This window comes from Carcharhinus amblyrhynchos, chromosome 7 (genome assembly GCF_965287045.1).
Source record: "Carcharhinus amblyrhynchos chromosome 7, sCarAmb.v2.hapA, whole genome shotgun sequence".
In the NCBI taxonomy this organism is placed as follows: Eukaryota; Metazoa; Chordata; class Chondrichthyes; order Carcharhiniformes; family Carcharhinidae; genus Carcharhinus; species Carcharhinus amblyrhynchos.
The window spans coordinates 78,455,002-78,479,868 of record NC_137330.1 but is presented as its reverse complement, the minus strand read 5'-3'; the positions used below and the strand labels follow the sequence as shown (position 1 = coordinate 78,479,868).

The following is a 24,867-nucleotide window of genomic DNA, read 5'->3' as shown; positions in this document are numbered from 1 at the left end:
AGTGCAGAAGAAAGCTATTCAGCCCATCGAGTCCGCACTGACCTCAATCCCATCCAGGCCCTATCCTGATAACCCCATGCATTTACCCAAGCTAGCCCCCTGACACTAAGGGGCAATTTAGCATGGCCAATCCACCTAACCTGCATACATCTGGACAGGAGGAGGAAACTGGAGCACCCAGAGGAAACCCATGCCAACATGGGGTGAATGTGCAAACTCCACACAGACAGTGACCTAAACCAGGATCGAACCGAGGTTCCTGGTGCTGTGAGACAGCAGTGCTAACCACTGTGCCACCATGCTGCCCCAAGGTTATTTAGTAATTTATCTCATTGCTGTTTGTGGGATATTGCTGTCTGCGAATTAACTGTTATATTTCCATAAACTACAATAATGATTTCACTTCTAAAATACTTAATTGCATGCTTTTAGACGTCCTAAGGTGAAGAAAGAGGCTATATGATTGGCTTCACCTGATCAAATGTTCCGCAAGTTCACTCATCAGTTCCTCTGGACATTCTTGAAGACGATTTCGCAAAATGCCTTCAATTTCTTCCTGTGCCATGAAAAGTATTTCCTTTTGTTTGTGTTTACCTAATAAAGGCAGAGAACAAAAGTTTAAATCATCACGCAAAGCCTCTAATGACACAGTTGTAGTTTTAGCTCCAGTCTGAGTTACTTAGGTTTACAGATGCACTGTTCTCTGGACTATAGCACAACAGCAGTAATGAAATCATAGCATACCCCCAGGCACAAGCAAATATACATTCCCCCAGTATCAAAGTAACAGAATCTTAATCCTAAATACAAAGGAACACTAATCTGCTACCTGATAATGCTCATATCTGTCAGTTACTAGGTTACTTGGAAGTAGACCACTCTCAGAGATAAATGGGTGCTTTCAGATTAGCAGATGCAAAGAACTGAATGCCCCAGATACCGAGTGTCTGGAGCTAACATTTTTACTTATATACTGATTGTGAACAAAGGCACAGAGAAATAATAGTGGTTTGCTGATGATACCAAATTAAGGAAGATGGCAAATGGTTAAAGAAAACAACTTCAGTAGGATGAAAAAGGAGATTCCTAACCAGTCAGTAAGATTCACAGGCAGAATTCTGTCCTTAAGAGGGCAAGAGATCAGTAAAGAGTTAAATGATTACTAGGCAAGCCAACACAAACAGTTTACATGCATGCAAATGCAGTAAGTGAATCAGAATAAGTAGTTATGATTTTAAAACGTATGCTGATATTTTAAATGTATTGTTCACTTTGGTCAAGCAAAGCTACCAAAAGGCGTGGTGGTAAATGTCAATATATAAAGTCAAAGGTTTGGGAATCGGTTCGTCAGCAGTAGTCTTATCAGCAGGATTCCTCTGAGGGTACATATTCTGCAACATTTATGAATAGATGCATTCATTGCTCAGACACAAGGATAGATATGCCCTTGGACTTAGGAACTCATGGCTATTCAACTTGGCAGTGAGCTGGTGGGAATGTTCATTTTGACTTTATGGTGGCACCTGCCGTTATCTGTAGTCAGAGCCAAGAAGGGTGGTCACATTTGGACTTGAAGGACGAATAGAATATCACCATGCTTTTAAGTATCATGTGGATGGCGGAGGTACTTGACAGATTTGTTTTGATGTATGATTACTAAATGAAATTGATTTTAAGCTAATGAAAGGCCAAATTATTGATCAGAAGAAACTATAATTGAACTGTGTTTGACTATGCACTTCAGATCTTTCAGGGAGGTTGTGTCACTCTATTCCTAGGACTATTTAACCCTTTGGAAGTCTCCAGTCAGCTGTACATTAGTTTGCTTTATGTTAAATAAATTTTGTTATGTCTTTGCACACAGAGATATTTGCCTTGCGAGTCTTGAATTATTCAAGACAAGACACAATTGGCCACCTTCAAATTTCCCCACGATAAGGGCAAACACACATTAGTAGAATGGGCAGAGAGGTGACAAATGCAGTTCTACGTGGAGAAATGGGAAGCATTCTAGAAGTGACTACAAAAGCATAACCTAATACTCATATTTTTAATGCTGGAAGTACAGATTAACCCAGCAAGCCAATACATGTTTAAAAGTGGAAATGCAGCCCATAAAGGTTAATTAAAAAAACAAACAGAATTATGGTTTTCATACACAGCAGCATTTGAATGTAAAAAATGTTGTATTGATTTTCTGTAAGACACTAGCTCAGCCAAAGGTTGAAATATCTTGCAGTTATTGCCATCCAATTATTAGAGGTTTATTAAAGTAGGGTGTAATTACTACAAAGATTCACTATGATAACATCAGGATTTCTTATTTTCACAGAAAACATTTCAACAGAGAAGGTTAAAGATTCATGCAATAGGAACTTTTCAAGGCTGTCTAATATTTTCTGTGGCAGAGTGTGGATACAGTCACATAACAGAGGCAGCTGAAGGGGAACACGGATTTCGGGACAAAGAAGAATGTGGAGTTGGGGCCACAATGATCTTATCATATGGCACAGTAGGTTTGAGGGGCCGAATGGCCTATTCATAATTTTTATGTTCATATATAAGTAAGATACAACAGCAAAATCACCATTATCCTCTTGCATGGAAATTCATAACCTAGAAATCTAACTGAACAATTTTAATTAATGTTTCTATTGTTACTGAACAAAAAACTGACAATTATACATCAATAATCTTCAATATTGACTGTTTTAAGCTCCAACAAACATAATGAATCACAGCTGTACAATCATATTAAGTAATGTTACGTGAGCAACCAAATCACTGACTGTATTACTTTGCTAGATCAAAAGTCAAAGAAAAAAAAAATCGATAATTAATCTCAGTTTCCTCATGACATACTTGCAGTTGACATCTCTTCGTCACTATCTTCATCTCTCTTTCCCTTCTTCTTGTTTTTTCTGGTCTTGATTTCTCGAGCATTACCACCACCTCCTGCTCGGAGACTTCCACTGCCATCTGATGGAAAAAGGTTAGAACACAGGCAGTGAATCTGCACCCAAGATAAACTCAACTCAGGCTGCTAAAAAAACTTGTATTTATATGGCATCTTTACCATAGCAAAGCATCTTAAGGGAAAATGTTAATGGTTTTGAATATTTTGGAATCTATCCAGACTTTAAAAACTACGAAACAAAGTCAGTAAAAGGACACATACATGAACCGTTGCTTGTAAACCCACCTGTTGCCTTTTTCTTCCTGTCCTCTCGCTTGTCCTTCTTAACTGAAATCATACTTTCTGCAATAATAGCAGCCTGCTTCAGATCCTCCTCTGTTAACACATGGGCATGGTTGTTCTGTACCTCCTAAGAAAAGGGCAAACCGGCAACAGATAAATACAATACACAGCTCAAATTAAAAATGAAGACAAAAGTAAGTGGTTAAAGATTCCAAGCAAAGAATGTACAAACCCAATAGTCGCGAACATGAACAAGCAAATTCCATGCAGCAAAATTAGAAACAGAACAATGTCAAATGGCATACAAAGGAGTTAAAACCAGTCACCTGAAAGAGACCATTTTTAATCACTTCAATACATAGGTGACTAGAATTTCATGAAATGTAAACAAAAGAAGTTCAAGGGAGATGCAACTTAGATTCGGTTGGCAATATATTGCAGAAGATTAGTACATTTGAATCAAAAGAATTAATTCAGTTTGTGTGGCTTTGGGATGGAGGAAGGGTGGGATTGTAAAACACTGCTCAAATGTTTGTGTTTTGCTTATAAAAATATTTCAAAATATCAATCTAGTTTTTAGTGAACGAGTGTCTAAAAAACTGGATGGGGTACTGCATGTGCTAAATATAGCTGAACAATGTAGAACTGGCTTGTTGGTACGGTCTTGGATGGAGCAGGAGCCATACAAAGCTGTGATACAACCAGAGAGAATGTTTTCGATGATGCATCTGTACATGTGCTGACATGCCAAATTTCCTTTGTCTTCTGAGAAAGTAGAGGCATTGGTGGGCTTTCTTAGCTATACTGTCAGTGTGGAGGGACCAGGAAAGGTTGTTAGTGATCTGGACTCAAAAACTTGCTGAGACTGAATACTTTGCTCTGAACTTGAAACTGAAAGTTTGAAACTTGAAGTTGGGACTGTTTACCAAAAGGTTGAGAAGAGAGAGATGTTAAAATCATGAAGGGTTTGCTTAGACAGGTAAAAAATGATTCCACTGGTGGAAGGATGGAGAACCAGAGAGTACACATTTGAATCATTGGCAGGGGCAATGGTGACCTGAAGAAAAGCTTCATCACACAGTGAGTTTCAAGACTCTGAAGTGCACTGTCTGAGACTATGGCAGTGGCAGATTCAATCAAAGCATTCAATAGGGAATTGGATTATTATCTGAAAAGGTAGAAAGTACAAGGGTAGGGGATGACACTTATAAATTGTTTTGACAGAGAACTAGTGCAATGAACCAAAAGATCTTCTGTATGAGAACAAATTTGTGACTGCACTCACTGGTGAAAGCTCCCACAAGCATCAGTCCAGCATAGATTGTCACAGTGACAGGATAACTCTGCATGAACATTGGTGCATTAATCTCTGGCAATAGTCAACATTCACCTGCATTTATTTAGGGCCCTTACTGTGACAAGCCTCCCAACGTGTTTTACAGAAGTAAAACAGATGTCAAACAGGGAAGGATCGAGATACCAGAACAAAAAAGTGAAAATGTATAATCTCAAGGAGGCTTTTATAGACAGGGAGAGCGTAACTGAGAAAGATAAGTAGAGGTAGGAAGCTTCAGACTTGGAACAAGGCAGATTAAAGGACTCTGCCACCAAATGCAAAAAGAAAAGAGCACTGTGAGTGACAAACATGGCTTGAAGTTCCAATCAACAAGTCATCATGAGAAAATAAAACTACAATATCAATCTTAAAGCTCACTGTACTAATTTTAGTTGTAAAATACCTTTCATCATTGGCGCTGTTTCTGCTGCTGTAATATTGAATAAGACCTGAATAAAAGCTTTTTTTTACCTTTTCAGCCTTCTGTTGCATCATTTGCTCAAAAAGAGATACACAGCTGCCGATGAACTGCTCACTGACTACGACAGTGTCCCCAAAAATCCTGGAAGCAGAATGTTTTTGCATTGTCGTCATCATCTGCTGCAGCAAAATGGAGGCATCTTCCACGGAGAATGAACTGGGCAACAGGGGCTGTACACAAAGCAGTGTATTTGAATTGAGTTGGTGGGCCTCCTCAGACAACAAGATTCGTACAATTTCTACCACAGAAGTAGTCAGTAAACTTTAGACTTTCCTCTTCTTACTGCATCTACATTTATTTGAGGTGCATGTTCCTAAACTTGGGAGTTGGGCACATTTTCTTATCAAAGTTACACTAGAACTGAAATATGCCATTTACTTTGAATGAACTCAGCTGAAAAATAAATCCTGGCCATATCGTGAAACAATATTCATCAGGAAGATGTAAGGAAGACTGGTGTTACTGCTACTAACAGCTTTCCGCAAGTATATGACCATCCTCAAGGATATACTAAATCCTCAAGGGAACAAAATTAGAAACTGTTCATTACTTTAAACCATGACAGTTCTCCTCATTCTCCAGATGGGCAAACTCTGCAATTAAATAATGCTAATGCTTTTTTGTTTTAAATTTTAAACAGATTCTTTTTGAAAATTTTCAACACAAAACCACAGCATATATTGATTACAAATGCAATTATGTACAATAGCTTTATTGAACAAGTGCTTTTATTCTTTGGCCTAGAAACAATATGTGCATTATTGCATTCTTTCTTGGCACATACAACACAGTAAGGATAATTTTAGAAAATGCTTGGGGGACGTAAGGGAACACCACTCAAAGCACTGATGTACATTTCATACTGGGCGGACAAGTTCATAAAATGACAAATAGTGTTTCAATTCCACTTTATGGACAAAGGAGCAATAAATGCCAAAACGCAACTCAACAAGTATTTGGCAACCACTGATAGTTATTTTCCCTCACAAGAGTTTGCTCATGAATAGTGTCTTACAGCTCAATGTATTAAAGCATACATCATCCCTTCTTTTGTAAGATGAGCTTTGTTCCCTCATTGTACAACCATAAGTTTGAAAGCTTGATTAATGGGAGCGTGTCAGAAAAGCAGTACCTGTATATCCACCCAGGTGCCTGATCGGATAGCCTCCTCGACTGAAGCTTCCACCTGATCTACAATAGTACGTCCAACACAAACAGCCTTCAAAGTGATCATTGATGCAGATTTGTATCGCTTCTTTATGTAATTCACAGGGTCTGGGATGCCCAGTCTGCACAAAGTGTCAAATTCTAGAACAGAGGAAGACAAACAATTCACTTAAAAGAACAGTGTTCTATCTAAATGCTGTCTGCCCTCCTCGAGTTACCAATAACTCCTGATTTTATTATGGGAATGCAGATATGCTAACTATATCATTCTCGCACAGTAACAATGATTTTATTCATAAATGTGGGTGAAGTACTTAAAGCTCAGCAATATAATTCCTGGAAAATATAGGTCAATAAAACTCACTAGTCTGTGCGGAGTATATGCTGGCATGAATTACAGTTTGGGTTTAAAGACACTGGTCTATTCAGTGAAAATATATGAATTTATTAGCCCAGTTTCTGATCACCCATAGAGAACAAAGACAAACTTGAGGATTTCCACTGGCCACTTTTGTCTCTCAACTTCTTTCACCAAAAACTTTTCATTTTAGATTGAAAAACGGAGCAAAGTAAAACAACATGATCACAATATGAAATTCTACAAACACAGTAATTTCATCCTTGCCAATGTCAATTTCAAGAGCTATATTCACTTCAGCATAATTACTGATATAACAGTTAATAATATCCAAGTGAACTGAAAGTCAGTCCAAGTAACTAGAATTAAACAGGCTACGTCAATCATTGAAAAATCAAATCTTGTGGCAAGTTCTGATCCATCATGTCATGCCACTGAATGGCAAAATACAATAAACCATTGAAATGAAGGCTTAACTGATTAAATATCTGATTGATTACATGTACGTAAATCAAAAGCTGTTTGGCTAATACAGCCAAAGGTGAATGAAAATACAAAGAAATTGTTCAATTGGAACCAAACACAAACTGCTGAGAAGTAGGAAGCAGTGAATCAAATCACCAAACTATTCTGGTGCAACTGCTATAAGCTGTTAACTGGAATTTTTCACTGGTGTTTATTGATTAAAATAACATTTGGAAAATAAGAATCTAATGAAAACTAAACAATTCACAATAATAAACCAACTCTTATTCACATTGCCTTTGAGGTGCCATGTTTCTGACAAAGTTACAACAGCAGAGTGCGAACAGTTCAGGAGAAATTTTTGGTCCCTGATTTTATTTGTAAGTAGATGTGGATTCATTAAAAAAGGGAACTTGTTTGAGAGGATTATTTAAGGATATATGGAATGAGCAGAAAAGTGAGATCAGGTCAGGCAGCTCTTGGCTGCATCACATGGGTGAAATGACCTTATTTTGTCTTTAAACATTCCACAGCTAAGTGATTAACTCCGGCGCAGTATTTAAGTCAATATCAGAACATTTTGCAACAATCTGTCTCTACGCTTGCATGGACTACGAGTTAGGAAGAGCAGGCCACTCAACTGCTCAAGCTTGCCCTGCTACTCAACAAAATAACTGATCTGATTATAACTGCAACTCCTCAATGCACCTACCCCAGATAACCTTTTACCTCCTTGCTTATCAAGAATCTAGCTGTCTTAAAAATATTCAAAAACTCTGCTTCCATTGCCTTTCGAGGAAGAGTTCCATGAGAAACCTATATCCCTCTGTATCTCAAGCTCTCATTTAGACATTCCTTTTTTTTATTCAGTCAAAACAGACAATTTCACCTTTTCCACATAATACTCCATTTGTCAAATCTTTGTCCACTCACTTAGCTTATCAAAATCCTTTTGTAGTCTCATGTCCTCTTTACAATTTACTTTCTAATCTATCTTTATGCCATCAGCAAATTTATCAAACATGCCTTTGATCCCTTCATCCAAATCATTTACATAAATTATAAATAGTTGAGGCTCTATGGCACACCACTCGTTACAGCCTGCCAACCAGAAAAGACCCATTTGTGTGTATCCTCTGTTCCCATTAGTTAGCTAATTTTCTATCTTATCTAGCCAATAAGTTATCCCCTACACCATGAGCTTTTATTTTCAGTAATAACCTTTGATGTGGCACTTTATCAAATGCCTTCTCGAAATCTAAGTACATCCATTGATCAATTCACCCTTAATTCACAGCACACATGACTCCTTCAAAGAACTCTAATAAATTGATTAACATGATTTCCCTTTCACAAAACCATGTTGACTCGGATTAGCTTGAATTTTTTTAAGTACGCTATTACGTCTTTAATAAAAGTTTCTTACATTTTTCCTATGACATAAGTTAAGCTAATTGGATGCATTTTCTACTTGCCTACCTCCCATTTTGAACAAAGGAGTTATATTCATTATTCTCCAATCTAATGGAACTTCCCCCAAATCTAGGGAATGGTGAAAAATTAAAACCAACATAACAGCTATCTCACCAGCCACTTCTTTCAAGAAACTAGGGTGAACTCCAATGAAGTCCGAAAGACATGCTGGTTAGGTGCATTGGCCATGCTAAATTCTCCCTTAGTGTATCCAAATAGGTGCCAGAGTGTGGCAGCTGGGGAATTTTCGCAGTAACTTCATTGCTGTGTTAATTTAAGCCTACTTGTGACACTATTAAAAAAACTTAAAACCTAAAAACTTAAAACTGGAAAGGGTGCAAAAAAGATTTACAAAAATGTTACTGAGACTGGAAGGTTTGAATTATAAGGAGAAGCAGGAGAATGAGGGGTGTGACCTTATAGAAGATTATAAAACCATGAGGGGAATCGCTAAGGTGAATATCCAAGGTTTTTTTCTAACCAGTGTAGGACAGTCCAAAACTAGAGGGCATAGGTTTAAGGTGAGAGGGAAGAGACATAAAAGGGACCTGAGGGGCAACAATTTCCACACAGTAGGTGGTGCATATTACAACATTTAAAATAAATTTGGACAGGCACATGGATAGGAAAGGTTTATAAGGATATGGGCCAAATGCAGGCAAATGGGACGAGTTCAGTTTCGGAAACCGGATCGGCATGGATGAGTTGGACCAAAGGGCATGTTTCTATGCTGTATATCTTTATGACTCTATGGTGATGTAATTTTGAGTTCCTTCCTCTCTCATTTCCTGATCTAGTTATTTCTGGGATGTTACTTGTGTCCTCTATAGTGAAGGACAATGCAAAATACCTGTTGAATTCTTCTACCATCTCCTTATTTTCCATTATTCATCCTCAGACTTACTTTCTATAGAACTTACATTCACTGTTAATTCTTTTCTTTTTAAAATATTTATAGAAACTCTTACTGTTTTTATACTTCTAGCCAGGTTTCTCTCTCATTCTAATTTTTCCCTCCTTGCTAATCTTTTCAGTCATTCTTTGCTTTTTTAAAAATATTCTATCCAATCCTCTGATCTGCCAATCATTCTGGCGCTATTACATGTTTTTCTTTAAGTTTGATACCATCTTTAACTTTTTTAATTAACTACGGATGGTGGGCTCCTCCTTGAAATTTTTCTTTTTCACTGGAATGTATCTATTCTGTGTATTCTGAAATATCCCTTGAAATGTCTGTCACTTCTTCCTTTATGCTCAGTCCTCACCTGTGGGTATGCTCAGGAGGCCTATACACCACTCCTACATGTGATTTCTTTATCATTTCTCACCACTACACAAACTGCCTCTTCATCCTGGTTTTCTGAACTTAAGCCACCCTTTTCTACTGTACTAACATCATGATTTAATTAACAGAGACACCCCTCCACCTTTTCCTAGCTTCCTGTCCTTCCTAAATAGCATGTACCGATCAATATTCAGGTTCCAATGCATGCCATCCTGCAGCCACGTCTCTGTAACCGTTATCAGATTATACTTACTAATTTTTATTTGCACTGTTCATTTGTTTTGTTTCAAATGCTGTGTGCATTTACATAGAGTGCCAGTTTTGTCCTGTTACTATTTTTATAACTTTTAGTTTTATGATTTGTTCTCCCTACCTCTTCCTGTCAAGAACTGTTCATCATTTCCCATATCTTTCTCTCATCTCATTTGGCTCCCTCAGCAAAACAAAAGTAGACAAAACGCTCCAAAATATGTTCCTTATTTTTGCATTTACGAATAGGCTCAAGTAAAGAAAGAAAATAAAGACTGCGAGCAGTACAAATAAAGTTAATTCATTTGAAGGGCTCAACTCTTCATTTTTCTGTTGGTTACCCATTTATATTTATTCAGTCCAGTGCTGACAGGTAGAAAAGAATTATGATTTTTCTCTTTGCCCTATTGACCTGTGACATTTTGGGAATGAGATCTCCGAGGCTACATCTTTAAGTAAGATCCTTTTTAAAACTATGATTAGACTCAGTACAAGACTGCTACAAAGAATTAAAAAGCTGAGCTTAGAAAAGACAGAGGTCAGTGAAAGATGGTCTGAATTTTATTACTTTCAAATTTTTGAAAATACAAAGAAAAAATTGTCAGCAAGACAATTTTTAATTATAAAACCAACTAGGTAAAGGGCCAAGGTGGACAGGAGAAATGTTATCTTTCTAATAAAGTTGTTGCACATCTTTAGCAAAAATACAGCTTAGCAACACATCATTGAGATGTCGGACTGAAAACTCTTTGGCTGAGGCAGACCAAACCAAACTACAAGCTACTCTTGGCAAATTTACATTTAATTCCATATAAGCATCCAGAGGGTGATTTGCAACCTCTGCTTTAAATTTGGCCTACACAGAGTACTAGCTAGTCTGAAGTTTAAGTCTACATTGACCTAAATGTGCTCTTCGATGATACATCATAAAATGATCACCCAAAACTTCAAGATCTTAACTTTAACCAAGTTTTCTAATAATTGTGACAGCAAATGTTAAATATAGTTACCCAAGTAGCCATTTTGTTTGAGAAAGGAATCCACCCAGTTATTTTGTGTTCTCGCGTAGATATCAGGGATATAAACAGCCTTATCCTGTCTGCCACCAATCACTGCTCCATTCAAACGACCACTGGTTATAAACTCTTCAAGGAAAGCTGCAAAAATAATAATCCATGCAGATAGTGATTGTAAGAAATGCTCAAACATTTTATGATTTTAGCCTTATGAGACGGTCTAGCAAAAGGTATGGCCTGGATTTTGTAGTCGGCAGTGGACAGACATCATTTGCCACTGACCTCAAAGAAAACTGCCCACAAAGATCAGTGAGCTGAACATCCCCTTTCCTGAGATCTGCTGGAATCTGACACCAAGTCATGGGATCTCAGGGAATCCAACAACAGGAGATTGAGACTTCACCCAACAAGAAACGTCAAGCAGAAATTCCTGCACAAGGCGCACCTGCCTTCAGCCCTTATTTGCTGCTCTGGCACCACTTTCCCCACTGAGGCCATAGGGAATTTTTTGCCCCGAGCACCAATCTGTCAGGGGCTAGAATGTTAGAGTTAGCTGTTCCTACACTGCTGCCACTTTGTTCTTCTTAAAAACAAGGCGCACAACTCCTTTGGAAGAGTCGTGCCTGGAGGTCAAGGAGGAGGGTCCGGGAAGAATGAACACCCATGCTGAGTCACCTAGAAAGCATTATACCACTTATATATTGCTGGTCTTGTCTGTAATTCCTCTAGGGCACTGAGCTTTGAAAAATATTGTGTTGACACTCCAGTTGTACGATAGGGTGGATCCCTCATCTAAGACTAGAGTTATGAGGAACTGTCACCATTGGAAGTGGCTGGCCCACAGACAACTTGGGCTAAAGCATTGGACAAGCATAGCATCGAGAGATGTCAGTTTCCCAGAATCCAGGGTTGGTACTTGTTAAACATCAGAGCTATGAACACTCAACATTGCATTCCTACCGTTATTGCATTTGCTAAATATGTATTACAAAATAAAAATGCAAAAAGTAAAGGAGAGAACAGTTAAGGAAAGTAAGGAACAAGACAGGCTGATCATTAGCAAAGAGCTCAAAACTAACGTTATAATTATTCCAACATAGTTTTGTCACATCTACCAGAATGCTAGAGCTGAAAACTTTTAAAAAGTGGATAGCAAAGGAAGCACAAAATTCCTTGAGGGTAACCTGCACTTTTAACAATTAATCCACTGTGAATAAGAATATGAGGTGTCAATTATAAGAACACTTTTTAATTGTATGTGTTTAGTAAAATGAGATTCAAAGTGCAAAGGCCACATTCTGATCATTTTTCGTAACTTATCTGTTAAGCACAACATTACCCAAATTAAATGGGCTCTATTTGACTCAATGTGTTTGCATCCAAATCGAAACAAAAGGGTGCATGATATAAAAATATTCTAGGAGGCAACAAGTATATATCTGTTTCTAGCATATCAGAACTCCCTCTAGTGACAAAATCAGGTCCTAAAACAATTGATCTAACCGCAGCATAGTTTTCTGGTTCTCATCAATTAATCAAAAGAAGTTTATGACACCTTTTAACATAAGAAAATAGACCAAGGGGCTTCAAAGAGCTGCAATCAAAAATACATCAATGTTAAAGCAAAGCAACTGATATTAAGACTGGGGCTGATCCAGTTTGACCAAAGAGATGGATTTTAAAGAGGCCTTTAGAGGGCAAAGAGGTGGGATTGTATAGAAATTCCCAAGTGTGGGCTCTAGGCAGCTGAAGGCACTACAGCTAAGGATGGGGTGAACAGCAAACATTAATAACTTGGCACTAGTACATTCACATCCCTTGTTCAAATTTGTAGTTGACACAAAAATAGATGGGAAGGCAAGTGGTGAGGATAACACACAGAGTCTACAGAGGGATATGGACAGGTTAAATGAGTGGGTAAAAACTTGGCAGATGGAAGGTAAGAAAATGTTAAATAAAGAACTTTGGTAGGGAGAATAAAGGAGGTGAACATTATTTAAAGAAAGCTGCGCACAGCGGGATTTGAGGGTCCTCATGCATAAAACACAAAGAGCTAATATGCAGGTTCGACACATTTTTGGCAAATGGATACCAATCTTTATTTCAAAGGGAATGGAGTATTAAAATAGGAAAGTCTTGCTAAAATTATACAAGGCACTAGTTCGACCACACCTGGAATACTGTGAAGAGTCTTGGTCCCCTTATCTAAAGGAAAATATGCTAGCATTGGAGGCAGGCCAGGGAAGGTTCACCAAGTTGATCTCAGGCATGGAATGATTTTCTTATGAAGAAAGGTTGAGCTGTAGTGACTGCGTTGTTCAATATGTTCAAGACTGAGGTAAAACAGATTTTTAAATCAGTAAGGGAATCAAGGGTTATGGGGATAAGGTGGGAAAATGGGGTTGAGGATTATCACATCAGATCAGTCATGATCTCACTGAATCGCACAACAGACCGATGGGTTGAATGGCCTACTTTTGCTCCTGTATTTTGTGGTCTACATGAAACAGCCAATGACTAGAGATAGAGGAATGGTGTTTTTTTGGAGACAGGGGACGAGAGGATTACAGAGATGGAGTGTGACAAAGCCACAAAGGGATTTCAAGAGGAAGGTAAAGAGGCTTAAAGCAGGAAAATTCTGGGGCCAAGCTGACAAGAGGGAGGATGAGAGGAGGGGAACAGAGTTTAGCGCAGGGGGAGATAGAGAGAAATTGAGAACGAATTTAAACATGAAAATTATGATTTTAGATTGGGGGTAGTAGCAGCCAGTGCAGACTAGAACAGGCATTAAGCAATTGGGTGAACAGGATGCTGTGGAATTGGCTATAGCTAACAGAGCTTTGGAGTGAGTAGAAAATAATCAAGAACAGCAATAAGTAAGCGTTGCAATAATTTGAATGAAAGGAGAGACAGTTGGAAATACTCAACAACTTAGACAGCGTCTTAACAAGTACAAATCAATGAGCTTCATGGCTTTAGTTTCAGCAATCTCTGTTGCATCACTATGAAATTTCCTTTTGTTACTATCTGTGTTTGACACTAGATCTAAAGTCACATTTCAGTAAGTAGTCCAAAAATTGCTCATACTCAAATAACCCAATTTATTCGGGTGCAAACATGGAGCCTGAGCTCAATACCAAAACAATGTAGTGACTGTATTTTTATCAAGGTATTATAGTGTTTCGCATTGTCCTGTGATTTATTTCTCTGTTTGCTAACAACTGAATAAAATGGTTTCACTGGGAATGTTTTTAATAGGTTATCATACTTGCAGCGCAACATTTTTAATTGAACAGTATTATTTCCAGCCTTATGCTACTCCATCAGAATACGCACTTATACTTATAAATAGGTTTTGCCCACTTAACTGCATTTCAATACTAATTCTTTCTCTTTGTAACATTGTGTAATTCCATTGCCAACTTACAGTAAAGGAGATGCTCCTGAAATTTATATTGAGTTATCAAAGAGCTTAGAGGTGTTGGCCTGTTGACAAAGAACATTAAAAATCCCATTTAAAAATATACTACATTTTAAGTGCAACACACATAGAAACATATTTCCCTCTGAATTCAAGCTCAGCATATTGTTCCTTGGGAGCACTGAAGAGAGGCAGCGATTTGCGAGAGGAGAGCTTGTGGGTGAGTAGAGCGCTGTTTTAAAGCTAACTTTTTACTCGTTTTTTTTTCTTTAAATTTTATACCAGAAGCAGTTGCAAAGACACTCTGGTAGAGTTTTTTTTAACCTTACTATAAATTAGAGCGGTGAGGAATCCCGATACTCTACATAGGTAGAGTATCCCAACCCCCCCTCCTCCTCTAACCTAAAAAAAAGAGAGAGAGAGAGAAGGGCTCTGACTGAGAGCAGGTAAGTTTGTTTTTGAGTGTGCTGTAAGGGCTTTGGCTCACAGGGCCAAAGAGACAAGGGTGAGGCAAGGTAAGTTATAAGTTTTTTTTTACTTTTTCCTCTGGGTTACTAAAAAGGGGCAAGTATGGGTATGAGGCCAGTATGTTGTTGCCAGTGCAACATGTGGGAGGTCTTGGAGGCTCCTGGTCTACCAGACGTCCACACCTGTGCTCGGTGTGTGGAGCTGCAGTCCCTACGGAACCAGGTTAAGGAGCTGCAAATGCAGCTCGAGGACCTTTGGCTCATTAGAGAGAGTGAGGAGATAATTGACAGGAGCTATCAGCAAGTAGTCACACCAGGGCAACGGGAAGAAGGCACGTGGGTAACTATTAGGAAGGGGAAACCTCAAGTGATGGAGAGCACGCCAGTGGATGTCCCCCTTCAAAACAAGTACTCCTGCCTGAGTACTACTGGGGGGGAACAGCTCATCTGAGGGAGGCAGCAGTGGCCAGGTCTCTGGAGCTGAGCCAGTATGTCAAAAAATTAAAAAAGAGAGCAGAAAGGTAGTACTAATAGGGGACTCCACAGTGAGGGGGGCAGACAGGCGTTTTTGTGGACATAGACGTGAGTCGCGGATAGTGGTTTGTCTCCCTGGAGCTGGGATCCGGGATGTCTCTGGGCGTGTCCCAGACATCCTGAAAGGGGAGGATGAGGAACCAGAGGTAGTAGTGCATATAGGTACTGCTGACATAGGCAGGAAGAGGGAGGCAGTCATGAAAAGGGACTATAGGGAACTGGGTAGGCAGCTGAGGAAGAGGAAAGCGAAGGTAGTAATCTCAGGATTGCTGCCTGTGCTACGGGAGAATGAGGGCAGGAATGGAATGAGGTGGAGGCTGAAAGCGTGGCTGAGGGACTGGAGCAGGGGGCAGGGATTTCGGTTCCTAGATCATTGGGACCTCTTTAGGGGCAGGTGTGACCTGTACAGTAAAGGCGGGTGGCACTTGAATCCCAGGGGGACTAATATCTTGGTAGGAAGACTGGCTAGGGCCACTGGGGGGACTTTAAACTAGAAAGGATGGGGGGAGGGAATAGTGATGGGGAGACTGGGACCGAGGAGGTTAGCTCCCAGGTAGGGAAGGACTGCAGGCAGTATGAGAGGGAGGTTAGACAGGTGGTGGAGAAGGGAAATGTCCAGACTGAGGGGCTGAAGTGTATCTATTTTAACGCCAGGAGTGTAGTAAATAAGGTAGATGAGCTTAGGGTGTGGATTGCTGCTTGGGAATGTGATGTGGTGGCCATTACGGAGACTTGGATGTCTCAGGGACAGGACTGGGTACTTCAGGTGCCAGGATTCAGATACTTCAGGAAGAACAGGGAGGGAGGCAAAAGAGGTGGTGGAGTGGCACTGTTGATCAGGGACAGTGTCATGGCTGCAGAGAAGGAGGATGCTGTGGAGGGACTGCCTACGGAGTCTCCGTGGGTGGAAGTTAGGAACAGCAAAGGGTCGATAACTTTGCTGGGTGTATTCTATAGGCCACCCAATAGTGACAGGGAAGTTGAGGTGCAGATAGGGAAACAGATCCTAGAGAGATGTAGAAATAACAGAGTTGTCGTGATGGGAGACTTCAATTTCCCAAACATCGATTGGAATATCCCAAGGGTAAGGGGTTTGGATGGGGAGGAGTTTGTTAGGTGTGTTCAGGAAGGTTTCCTGACACAGTACGTGGATAAGCCTACGAGAGGTGAGGCTGTACTTGACCTGGTACTGGCGAATGAACCACGACAGGTGACGGATCTCTCGGTAGGAGAGCATCTTGGGAATGGTGATCATAATTCTATCTCCCTCACAATTGCATTGGAACGAGATAGGATCAGGCAGGCTAGGAAGGTGTTTGTCTGGAGTAAGGGGAAATACGAAGACGTCAGGCAGTTAATTAGGCAAATAAACTGGAAGGAGGCATTCTTGGGGAAAAGTACAGAAGGAAGGTGGCGGATATTCAAGGAATGTTTGTCTGGAGCTCTGCACGGCAACGTTCCGATGAGACAAGGAAGTTTTGGTAGGTCGCGGGAACCATGGTGCACGAAGGCTGTGGTGAACCTAGTCAGGGAGAAAAGGAAGGTGTACAAAAGGTTCAGGGGGCTAGGAGATGTTAAGGATCTTGAGGAGTATAAGGATTGTAGAAAGGAGCTTAAAAGGGAAATTAGGAGAACCAGAAGGGGTCATGAGAAGACCTTGGCGGGTAAGATTAAGGAGAATCCCAAGGCCTTCTACAAATATGTGAAAAGTAAAAGGATGAGAAGAGAAGGGATAGGACCTATAAAAGGTGAAGGGGGAAAGGTCTGTGTGGAACCAGAAGAAATGGCAGAGGTGCTTAATGAGTACTTTGCCTCCGTATTCACAGTGAAAAGTGATCTGGGAAATTTTGCTACAGGTTTGCAGCAGATGGAAAAGATTGAGTATGTGGATATTAAGGAAGAGGATGTGTTAGAACTTTTAAATTTTATCAAGATAGGCAAGTCGCCAGGACCAGATGGAATGTACCCCAGGTTACTGTGGGAGGTGAAGGAGGTGATTGCAGAGCCCCTGGCGATGATCTTTGTGTCGTCGATGGAGACGGGAGAGGTTCCAGACGATTGCGGATGTAGTTCCTATTTTCAAGAAAGGGAACAGGGATAGCCTGGGAAATTACCGACCGGTGAGTCTGACCTCAGTAGTTGGTAAGCTGACGGGGAGGCTTCTGAGGGACAAGATTTATGAGCATTTGGAGAGGTTAAGCATGATCAGAAATAGTCAGCATGGTTTTGTCAAGGGCAGGTCGTGCCTTACGAGCCTAGTTGAGTTCTTCGAAAATGTGACTGAACACATTGACGAAGGAAGAGCAGTGGACGTGGTGTACATGGACTTCAGCAAGGCGTTTGATAAGGTCCCCCATGCAAAACTTCTTGAGAAGGTGAGAGGGCATGGGATCCAAGGGGCTTTGGCTTTGTGGATCCAGAACTGGCTTGCCTGCAGAAGGCAGAGAGTGGTTCTGGATGGGTCTTTTTCTGCATGGAGGTCGGTCACCAGTGGAGTGCCCCAGGGGTCTGTTCTAGGACCCTTGCTGTTTGTCATTTTCATAAATGACTTAGATGAGGAAGTGGAGGGATGGGTTAGTAAGTTCGCCGATGACACGAAGGTCGGTGGTGTTGTGGATGGTCTGGAAGGATGTCAGAAGTTGCAGCAGGACATAAATAGGATGCAAGACTGGGCGGAGAAGTGGCAGATGGACTTCAACACGGATAAATGTGTAGTGGCCCATTTTGGCAGGACCAATGGGATGAACGAGTACACTATCAAGGGCAGGAGTCTTAGCAGTGTTGAAGAGCAGAAGGATCTTGGGGTCCGGGTCCACAGGACTCTTAAATGGGCCTCGCAGGTGGAGGATGTGGTCAAGAAGGCGTATGGTGTACTGGCCTTCATTAATCGAGGGATTGGGTTTAGGAGTCAGGAGGTAATGCTGCAACTTTATAAGTCCCTTGTCAGGCCCCACTTGGAGTACTGTGCGCAGTTCTGGTCGCCTCACTATAGGAAGGACGTGGAAGCTATTGAAAGGGTGCAGAGGAGATTTACAAGGATGTTGCCTGGATTGGGAGGCATGCCTTATGAAGATAGGTTGAGGGAGCTGGGACTCTTCTCCCTGGAGAGGCGTAGGTTGAAAGGCGACCTGATAGAGGTTTATAAAATGTTGAGAGGAATAGATAGGATGGATCCTCAGAGGCTATTTCCCCGGGTTGAAATGGTCGCTACGAGAGGACACAGATTTAAGGTGCAGGGAAGCAAGTACACAGGTGATGTTAGGGGTAAGTTTTTCACTCAGAGGGTGTTGAGTGAATGGAATCGGCTGCTGTCAGTGGTGGTGGAGGCGAACTCGCTGGGGTCTTTTAAAAGACTTCTGGATGAGTATATGGGATTTAATGGGATTGGGGGTTATAGATAGTTCTATGGATTGGTAGGTATTGATGTGATCGGCGCAACTTGTGGGCTGAAGGGCCTGTTTGTGCTGTAGTGTTCTATGTTCTATATTAATCCTCAAAAACTGATTAACAAACTATGGTTTTCAAATCAAAACACCTAATAATCTCATTTATAGTAATCGTAAGTAACTGAATATATAAAGAGATAAATAAAACGAGACCACAATAGCCTTGAAGTAACTCTAGTAAATGTCCTTTAGACTTTCAAATAAGGAAGTTACGTTATCAGTAAAAACTGATCTCCTCCAAAAAGGTGCAACATAGGGACAAAAACCATTTTAAAGACACACTTGAATTACTAACCATCCATACAGTTGTTGAGGAAACATTAGATAGAGATCATTTAAATTGTAACTGATAACCTGAACAGGGTGAGAAAGCTGTTTTTTGCCCCGCACATAGCAGATTCCTTTACCACTAGTTTACCAGGCCAACAAAAATAGCAACAGGAATTCACTCTCACACAGAACCAGTACAAAATAAATTTGGTCCTGTACATTCTGATTATAATGGTGCAGAGAAAAAAAATCAGAATCAAGAGTACACAAATAATGCAAGTCAATAAATGCAGTCAATAATACAAAATGATAGGTGGAAAATGACTAGCTAGCTACTGAAAAGAGCAGACTTCAAAGATAAACATGAAGCAGAAATTATCGGTGTTCACACTGTGAGCATTTAAATGTATTAGCAATAGTAATTGGAAAAGGCACATTGCAGCTATATTAGTTTATTATATTATACAGTCTTACTGCAAGTATTAACTTGAACATGAACTTATTTGCTTTACTCTTTAATTGTATCAATAAGAAAGTACAATGACTTGAACCAGACCTGGTTATTGCACTGAAAAGCCCACGAACCCGTGCCTTATGTTGAGCAACAAAAGCATCAGTAAAGATGACTCCTCGATCATAGGCATCCATCTGTCCATTTATAATTCTGCCGAGGCGCTGTGACAATACCTCAAAATTTAAATTAAAATATGAAATTATGGTTGCACAGAAACAATTCAGATTTTGCAAAAAGACAGGATTCAAAAACAAAAATGTTTGTCGATTGCGTTTTGGAAAGTATCCAATGTAGCTATGATTTAGCCATTTATCTGTCCAGGCTAAGGATGTACCATTTTATAAAGGCAATAATATTATAATGCAAACTTGATTTCAAACTTGAAGTCACAGATTGGAATTTTCATTCTGCTCATGCCAATAGGATTTTCTGGTCCCGCTCTTCGCACATCCCCTCCACAGGTTTCCCGGCTGAGGGGTGCATTCAACAGCAAAGTCCTTTGACAACAGCAGGGGCAGAAGATCCCGCCACCAGACAACAGTGGGCCACCTCCCATCGCTGCAAAACACGTGGCGGCTTTCATGAAAAATCCCATCCATAAAATTGTGTTGCCGTTAAGTCCAACTCATTTCCAATTCCTTTGATACCCACATGCTACCCGTCTCTCAGCTTTTGGCCTGGATTTCTGAGAGTTCCTCCCTCCTTTTCCCTCGATTCATGTCTCCACCTCAGCTCCCACCTCTTAATAGCCTCAGTTTTCTATCAGGCCTCATTTCATTTTCATCCATAATTTGTATCAATGCTATCCTCTTTCTCAATTAATTCTACTCCCTTTTTCACTGTTCATTTTTCTGTCACACAGAACTCCCTTGTTGCCTTCCTTTCTTTTTCCTTTCTGATTTCTTCTATCCATTTGCCTCGACCATTTTTCCTTTCCACTAGGCTAAATTGCTGTAGTGCACCTTGTCGATGGTGCATACTGCTCCCACTGGGTATCAGGTGCAGGAGTGAAAGTTTAAGCACTTCATGGGACCAAATTGAACTTGCCTCTAATATTTAAGGTCAGCTCATATTTCATGCTATCATCCAAATCAAAGAAGGGAAAACTAGATGGACCTTGATCTTTCTCCATTTAGCATATCTTGTATACACTGAGCATCTCATGTGTACAACATTTTTGGTACACAAGATATGACCCAAAAGGGACCCATATAAGGTCCAAGGGTAGGCTGCACAGCATCAGCAGCTCCAATATCCCTCATTAACATGCCCTTCATCTCTTAATTTTCAAGTACACATATAAGAATTCCAACTTATTAATGCTTCTGGTCCCATTACAACATTCCTTCTTCTAACCAGTTACTCAGTTATTGATCACATAATGCCAGTTTTATTACTGGTGAAATCTGAGGTATTTTTTAAAAAATTACTAGAAATTGTCAGTGAATATTTACTGCTCGATCCCTTCCCTTACTGCTGTACATTAGCTATACAAAACATATTATAATTATAATAGGATAGTATTTACTCACCTCTGTTAGAAAGTCAGCTGGAAGGTCATACAATTTACAAAGCTCTGCTAGAGTCACTTGTCCAGCTTCCTGCAGTCGGTCATTTACCTCTTCAGCCATCTGATCCAGATAGGTTCTGATTAAGCAACAGCAAATTACATTCAGTCTTTACTTTGAGTTTATTTAAAATATTAATTTGACTGCAGATACATATGTACTTAAAACAAGCACAGAGTTCTAGAATTATGAATGTGCACCAATACTACATTGTGAAATAAAACTTTTCAAAATGCCACGATAGCTGCATTATTAAATATTTGCCAATTTTCCTCAGATCTATTTGTTCATGATGTTTAATTTATTGGGGTAAAATATTGGAGGAAAAAATCTGTTGGGGTTATTTTAGCATTTTGCTGATAGACGAATAACACAGATTGAGTATCCTTTACCCTCGGAGCTGGCTGTATTTTGGATTTTAGATAACTTTGGTTTTTGGACACCTCAAAGAAATTGTCTAGGTAAGTAAAGAAAATGGCTTGAAAAGTAAGACTTGTAAACAGAACAATAAATAAGTACCTGTAATAAGTTTCTTTATGATGTGTTCAGCAGAAAAATCACAAGGTAAACATTGCAGATAAACAACTAGACTTGCTGCGCACGATAAAGATCAATGAGGTTCAAAAAAGTTTTTTTTGAATTACAGATAAAGAATACTTGTAGCAAACTTGCTACTTCCTTTGCACCTTGCTTAATTTCCTCTCCCACTGAAGTAAACATTGGAAAGACTGGAGCCACTGTCTTTGGCCTTCTGATGGAGATTCAAGCTCATACCCAGCCACAACCTCAGGGTTAAATTAGAATGTAAGTTCCACATCTTAATTGCCTTTGTGCTGAGCTTTCAACCACACATCCTTTTCATCAAAAATATTTTTAACTCCCATCTTCTTAATGTTATCCATTACTAATTTTTTCATTACCTATCCTCTAATCAAACCTCAAACATACAGGATTAGGCTACAGAATTGGACAAACAAGCATGATCGTGATGAAGGGCCAAATAGCCTCCTCCTATCTTCTATGTTTCTATGCCTTTGTCACATCCAGAGTCAAATGTTTCTTTGGTCAGCCTCTAATTTATCAATTTAAGATAATCTAATGTTTTACGAATCTTACGTAATTCCATATTAAGTCCCATTCACCCGTCACCTTGCCTGTGCTGATGGACATGGGCCCACCTTCTCAAATTCCTTTCTTCAACCCCTCACCTGCTTTATCTCGATATCCTCCTTTAAAGGTCATAGTAAATTAACATTATTGGCCAAACATTTAGTTATCTCCACTAATCTCCCCATTGTTAGCCCAGCATAAATATATATTTTCTACATTAAATATTGGAAACATCTTGTCTTACAAACTGCCTGCAGTAATTAACCATGCATAATTGAGAGGGGTTGGCACAAGAGATGAGGCAGTTTTGTTGAAACAAATGGAAATACGAGAGCAGTATCATGAATACAGACAGTGGAAGAGAGACAGTGATAGAGGAGAAGTGTTAGACAGTGCTGAAGCTGACAGGGAGGGCAAGAATAAATAATAAATAACGGTCACAGGTGCATAGAATGCTATCCATACATTCCAACTATATTGAACAATTTGGTATCCAACTGAAGAGTCTTCAAGACGGAGAGGTTAAAAAGGTGGAATTATAGCAGGGAGCTTGATGTACTCCAGGACTTCAGAGAGAGGAGGGTGGAGATGGCCCAGTAGAGGCAAGTCAGGGGCTCAGAACTGGTGGTGGAGATGATGTGACAGTAGGCTTGATGAAAAAGTTAATTTAAAGACTGGAGGGAGCTGTTAAAGGAGACAATGCCGAAAACGAACTCAGTCAGGAAATGAAATGGGTATCTGACATACTTGAGAATTTGAGTGTCTAGGTTACAGATGAGAGAAGCAGAGATCACTATAATTCTGAAATTCTGTCACCATCACTTAAACCCTCGAGTTGTTTTGAGAAAAAGATAAAACAAATGCTGACTAGAATTAAGAGACTGTCAATACTTACTCATCAATTAGCTGGCCCAAGACAAGCTGAATGCTTCTGTCTGATTTAACAATGTCATTTGCTCTGCTCTCAACATGAGTCAGATCCACATTGAGAATCTAAGAAAATGTTTAAAAAAGTTTCCTTTTAAGATTTTTAGTTTTGGACTGCACAAATCAATGAATAATAAAACACAAGTAATGGGGGGGGGGGAAATGCATCATTTGAATAGAAAAGGTTTGTAGATTTGTTTACAGATGAAATGACATACAATCACTGAATGTATGTTCAGTTTTGCCCTTTAAGTATTTGCTGAAATGTTCCATAGTATACAGTTGCCACAGGAAATTGCTTAACCAAACTTTGGTGCCTAATCCCTTTGAAATAAATTGCAGACAGAATCAATTTGAATTTCATGAGGCGTAGGGACTATTTACAAGCCATTAGAAAATAGTGCACTTACATGGAGCTTGAGTTCTCCTTTAGCTTCCTTAAACATATAAGGTAATTTGTCCTCAATCAATCCAAAAAACATTAAGGTAAAGGTGTTGGTTGGAAAGAATCTCCCAGTTTTTGGTTGCTAAATACAGCGCGAGATATTTCAAGATTTTTTGAAGATCTTATATCACATTCGTGTTCCATCTGAACTGTAAGAAGTCTCACAACATCACTACCAGCTGAACTGTAAACAGGAGCATGTTTGCTAGTACAACAGTGTTTCAATTATTGATAATCCGCATTATTCTAAGGATTGTATTTGAGGTTATATTAATGGCTATAACCTTCGTGGTTAAAAGTAGATATTCAATGTATATAACTAAAACTTAAATAAATGGTTCAAATAAGCATACTCACATTCTGCAGATCCACAATATTTATCCTACCTGAAATGTAAAGGAAATATATATATGGAGAATTTACAATTATGCCACAAAAACTAAGCTCACTACCATTTTTAAAAATAAAATTTTACCTGAACAAAACTTTTGAAATCTGACTGCTAGCTTTTATTTTTAAAAGCATATAATTTTGAGAAATAACTATGCATAAATTGTTAGAAACTAACAGAAAATAATCCACATGCAGTGCTGGTACATCCTAAACTTAACTCATAGCTCAAGACAAAAATATCAAGTTCAAGCAAAGATCTCAGCAAAATTTTTAAAAATGCATTTCTGGTCAATGGTCATTAAATTGTCATTTATATCGTTTCATAAAAGCATGAAATATGTAAATGGCAATTCAATAGGACATATAGTACAGGTACTATAAAATATCTAATTTATTTGAATTATGACACTGGATCAGAGAAATTTTAATTACTGAGAAAAAAAATCAAATAATACAGAAATCAATGATTTGGGAAGAGGAGAGATATGAGCAATCCATGTCTAAACGCAGCAAGACCTGTACAATATCCAGGCTTGGGCTAACAAGTGACATGCGCTTCACAAAAGTGCCAGGCAATAGCCATCCCCAATAAGAGAGGAACTTATCATCCTTTGACATTCCGTGGCATTAGCATCACTGAATCTCCCACTATCACCATGCTAGAAATTACCATTGACTAGAAACTGAACTGGACTAGCCACATAAATACAGTGCTACAAAAACAGGTCAGAGGCAAGGAGTTC

At 39.5% G+C, this 24,867-nt stretch overlaps 1 protein-coding gene across 2 annotated transcripts in view; it reads right to left on the bottom strand.

The window, feature by feature from the left end:
- The window catches only part of ufl1 (UFM1-specific ligase 1), a 56,217-nt gene that overhangs the window by 26,459 nt on the left and 4,891 nt on the right, over nt 1–24,867 (bottom strand). Inside the window, exons 3-13 of one of the 2 annotated variants that reach the window (XM_080192645.1) lie at nt 24,089–24,117; nt 23,255–23,352; nt 21,214–21,328; nt 19,724–19,854; nt 14,457–14,515; nt 11,024–11,170; nt 6,149–6,324; nt 5,007–5,186; nt 3,203–3,326; nt 2,863–2,979; nt 474–594 (exon numbers count right to left, since the gene is read on the bottom strand). In XM_080192645.1, coding sequence (XP_080048771.1) covers nt 474–594; nt 2,863–2,979; nt 3,203–3,326; nt 5,007–5,186; nt 6,149–6,324; nt 11,024–11,170; nt 14,457–14,515; nt 19,724–19,854; nt 21,214–21,328; nt 23,255–23,352; nt 24,089–24,117 — 1,297 coding nt within the window. The remainder of the gene's footprint in view (nt 1–473; nt 595–2,862; nt 2,980–3,202; nt 3,327–5,006; nt 5,187–6,148; nt 6,325–11,023; nt 11,171–14,456; nt 14,516–19,723; nt 19,855–21,213; nt 21,329–23,254; nt 23,353–24,088; nt 24,118–24,867) is intronic. The other variant, XM_080192646.1, reaches the window with a different exon arrangement.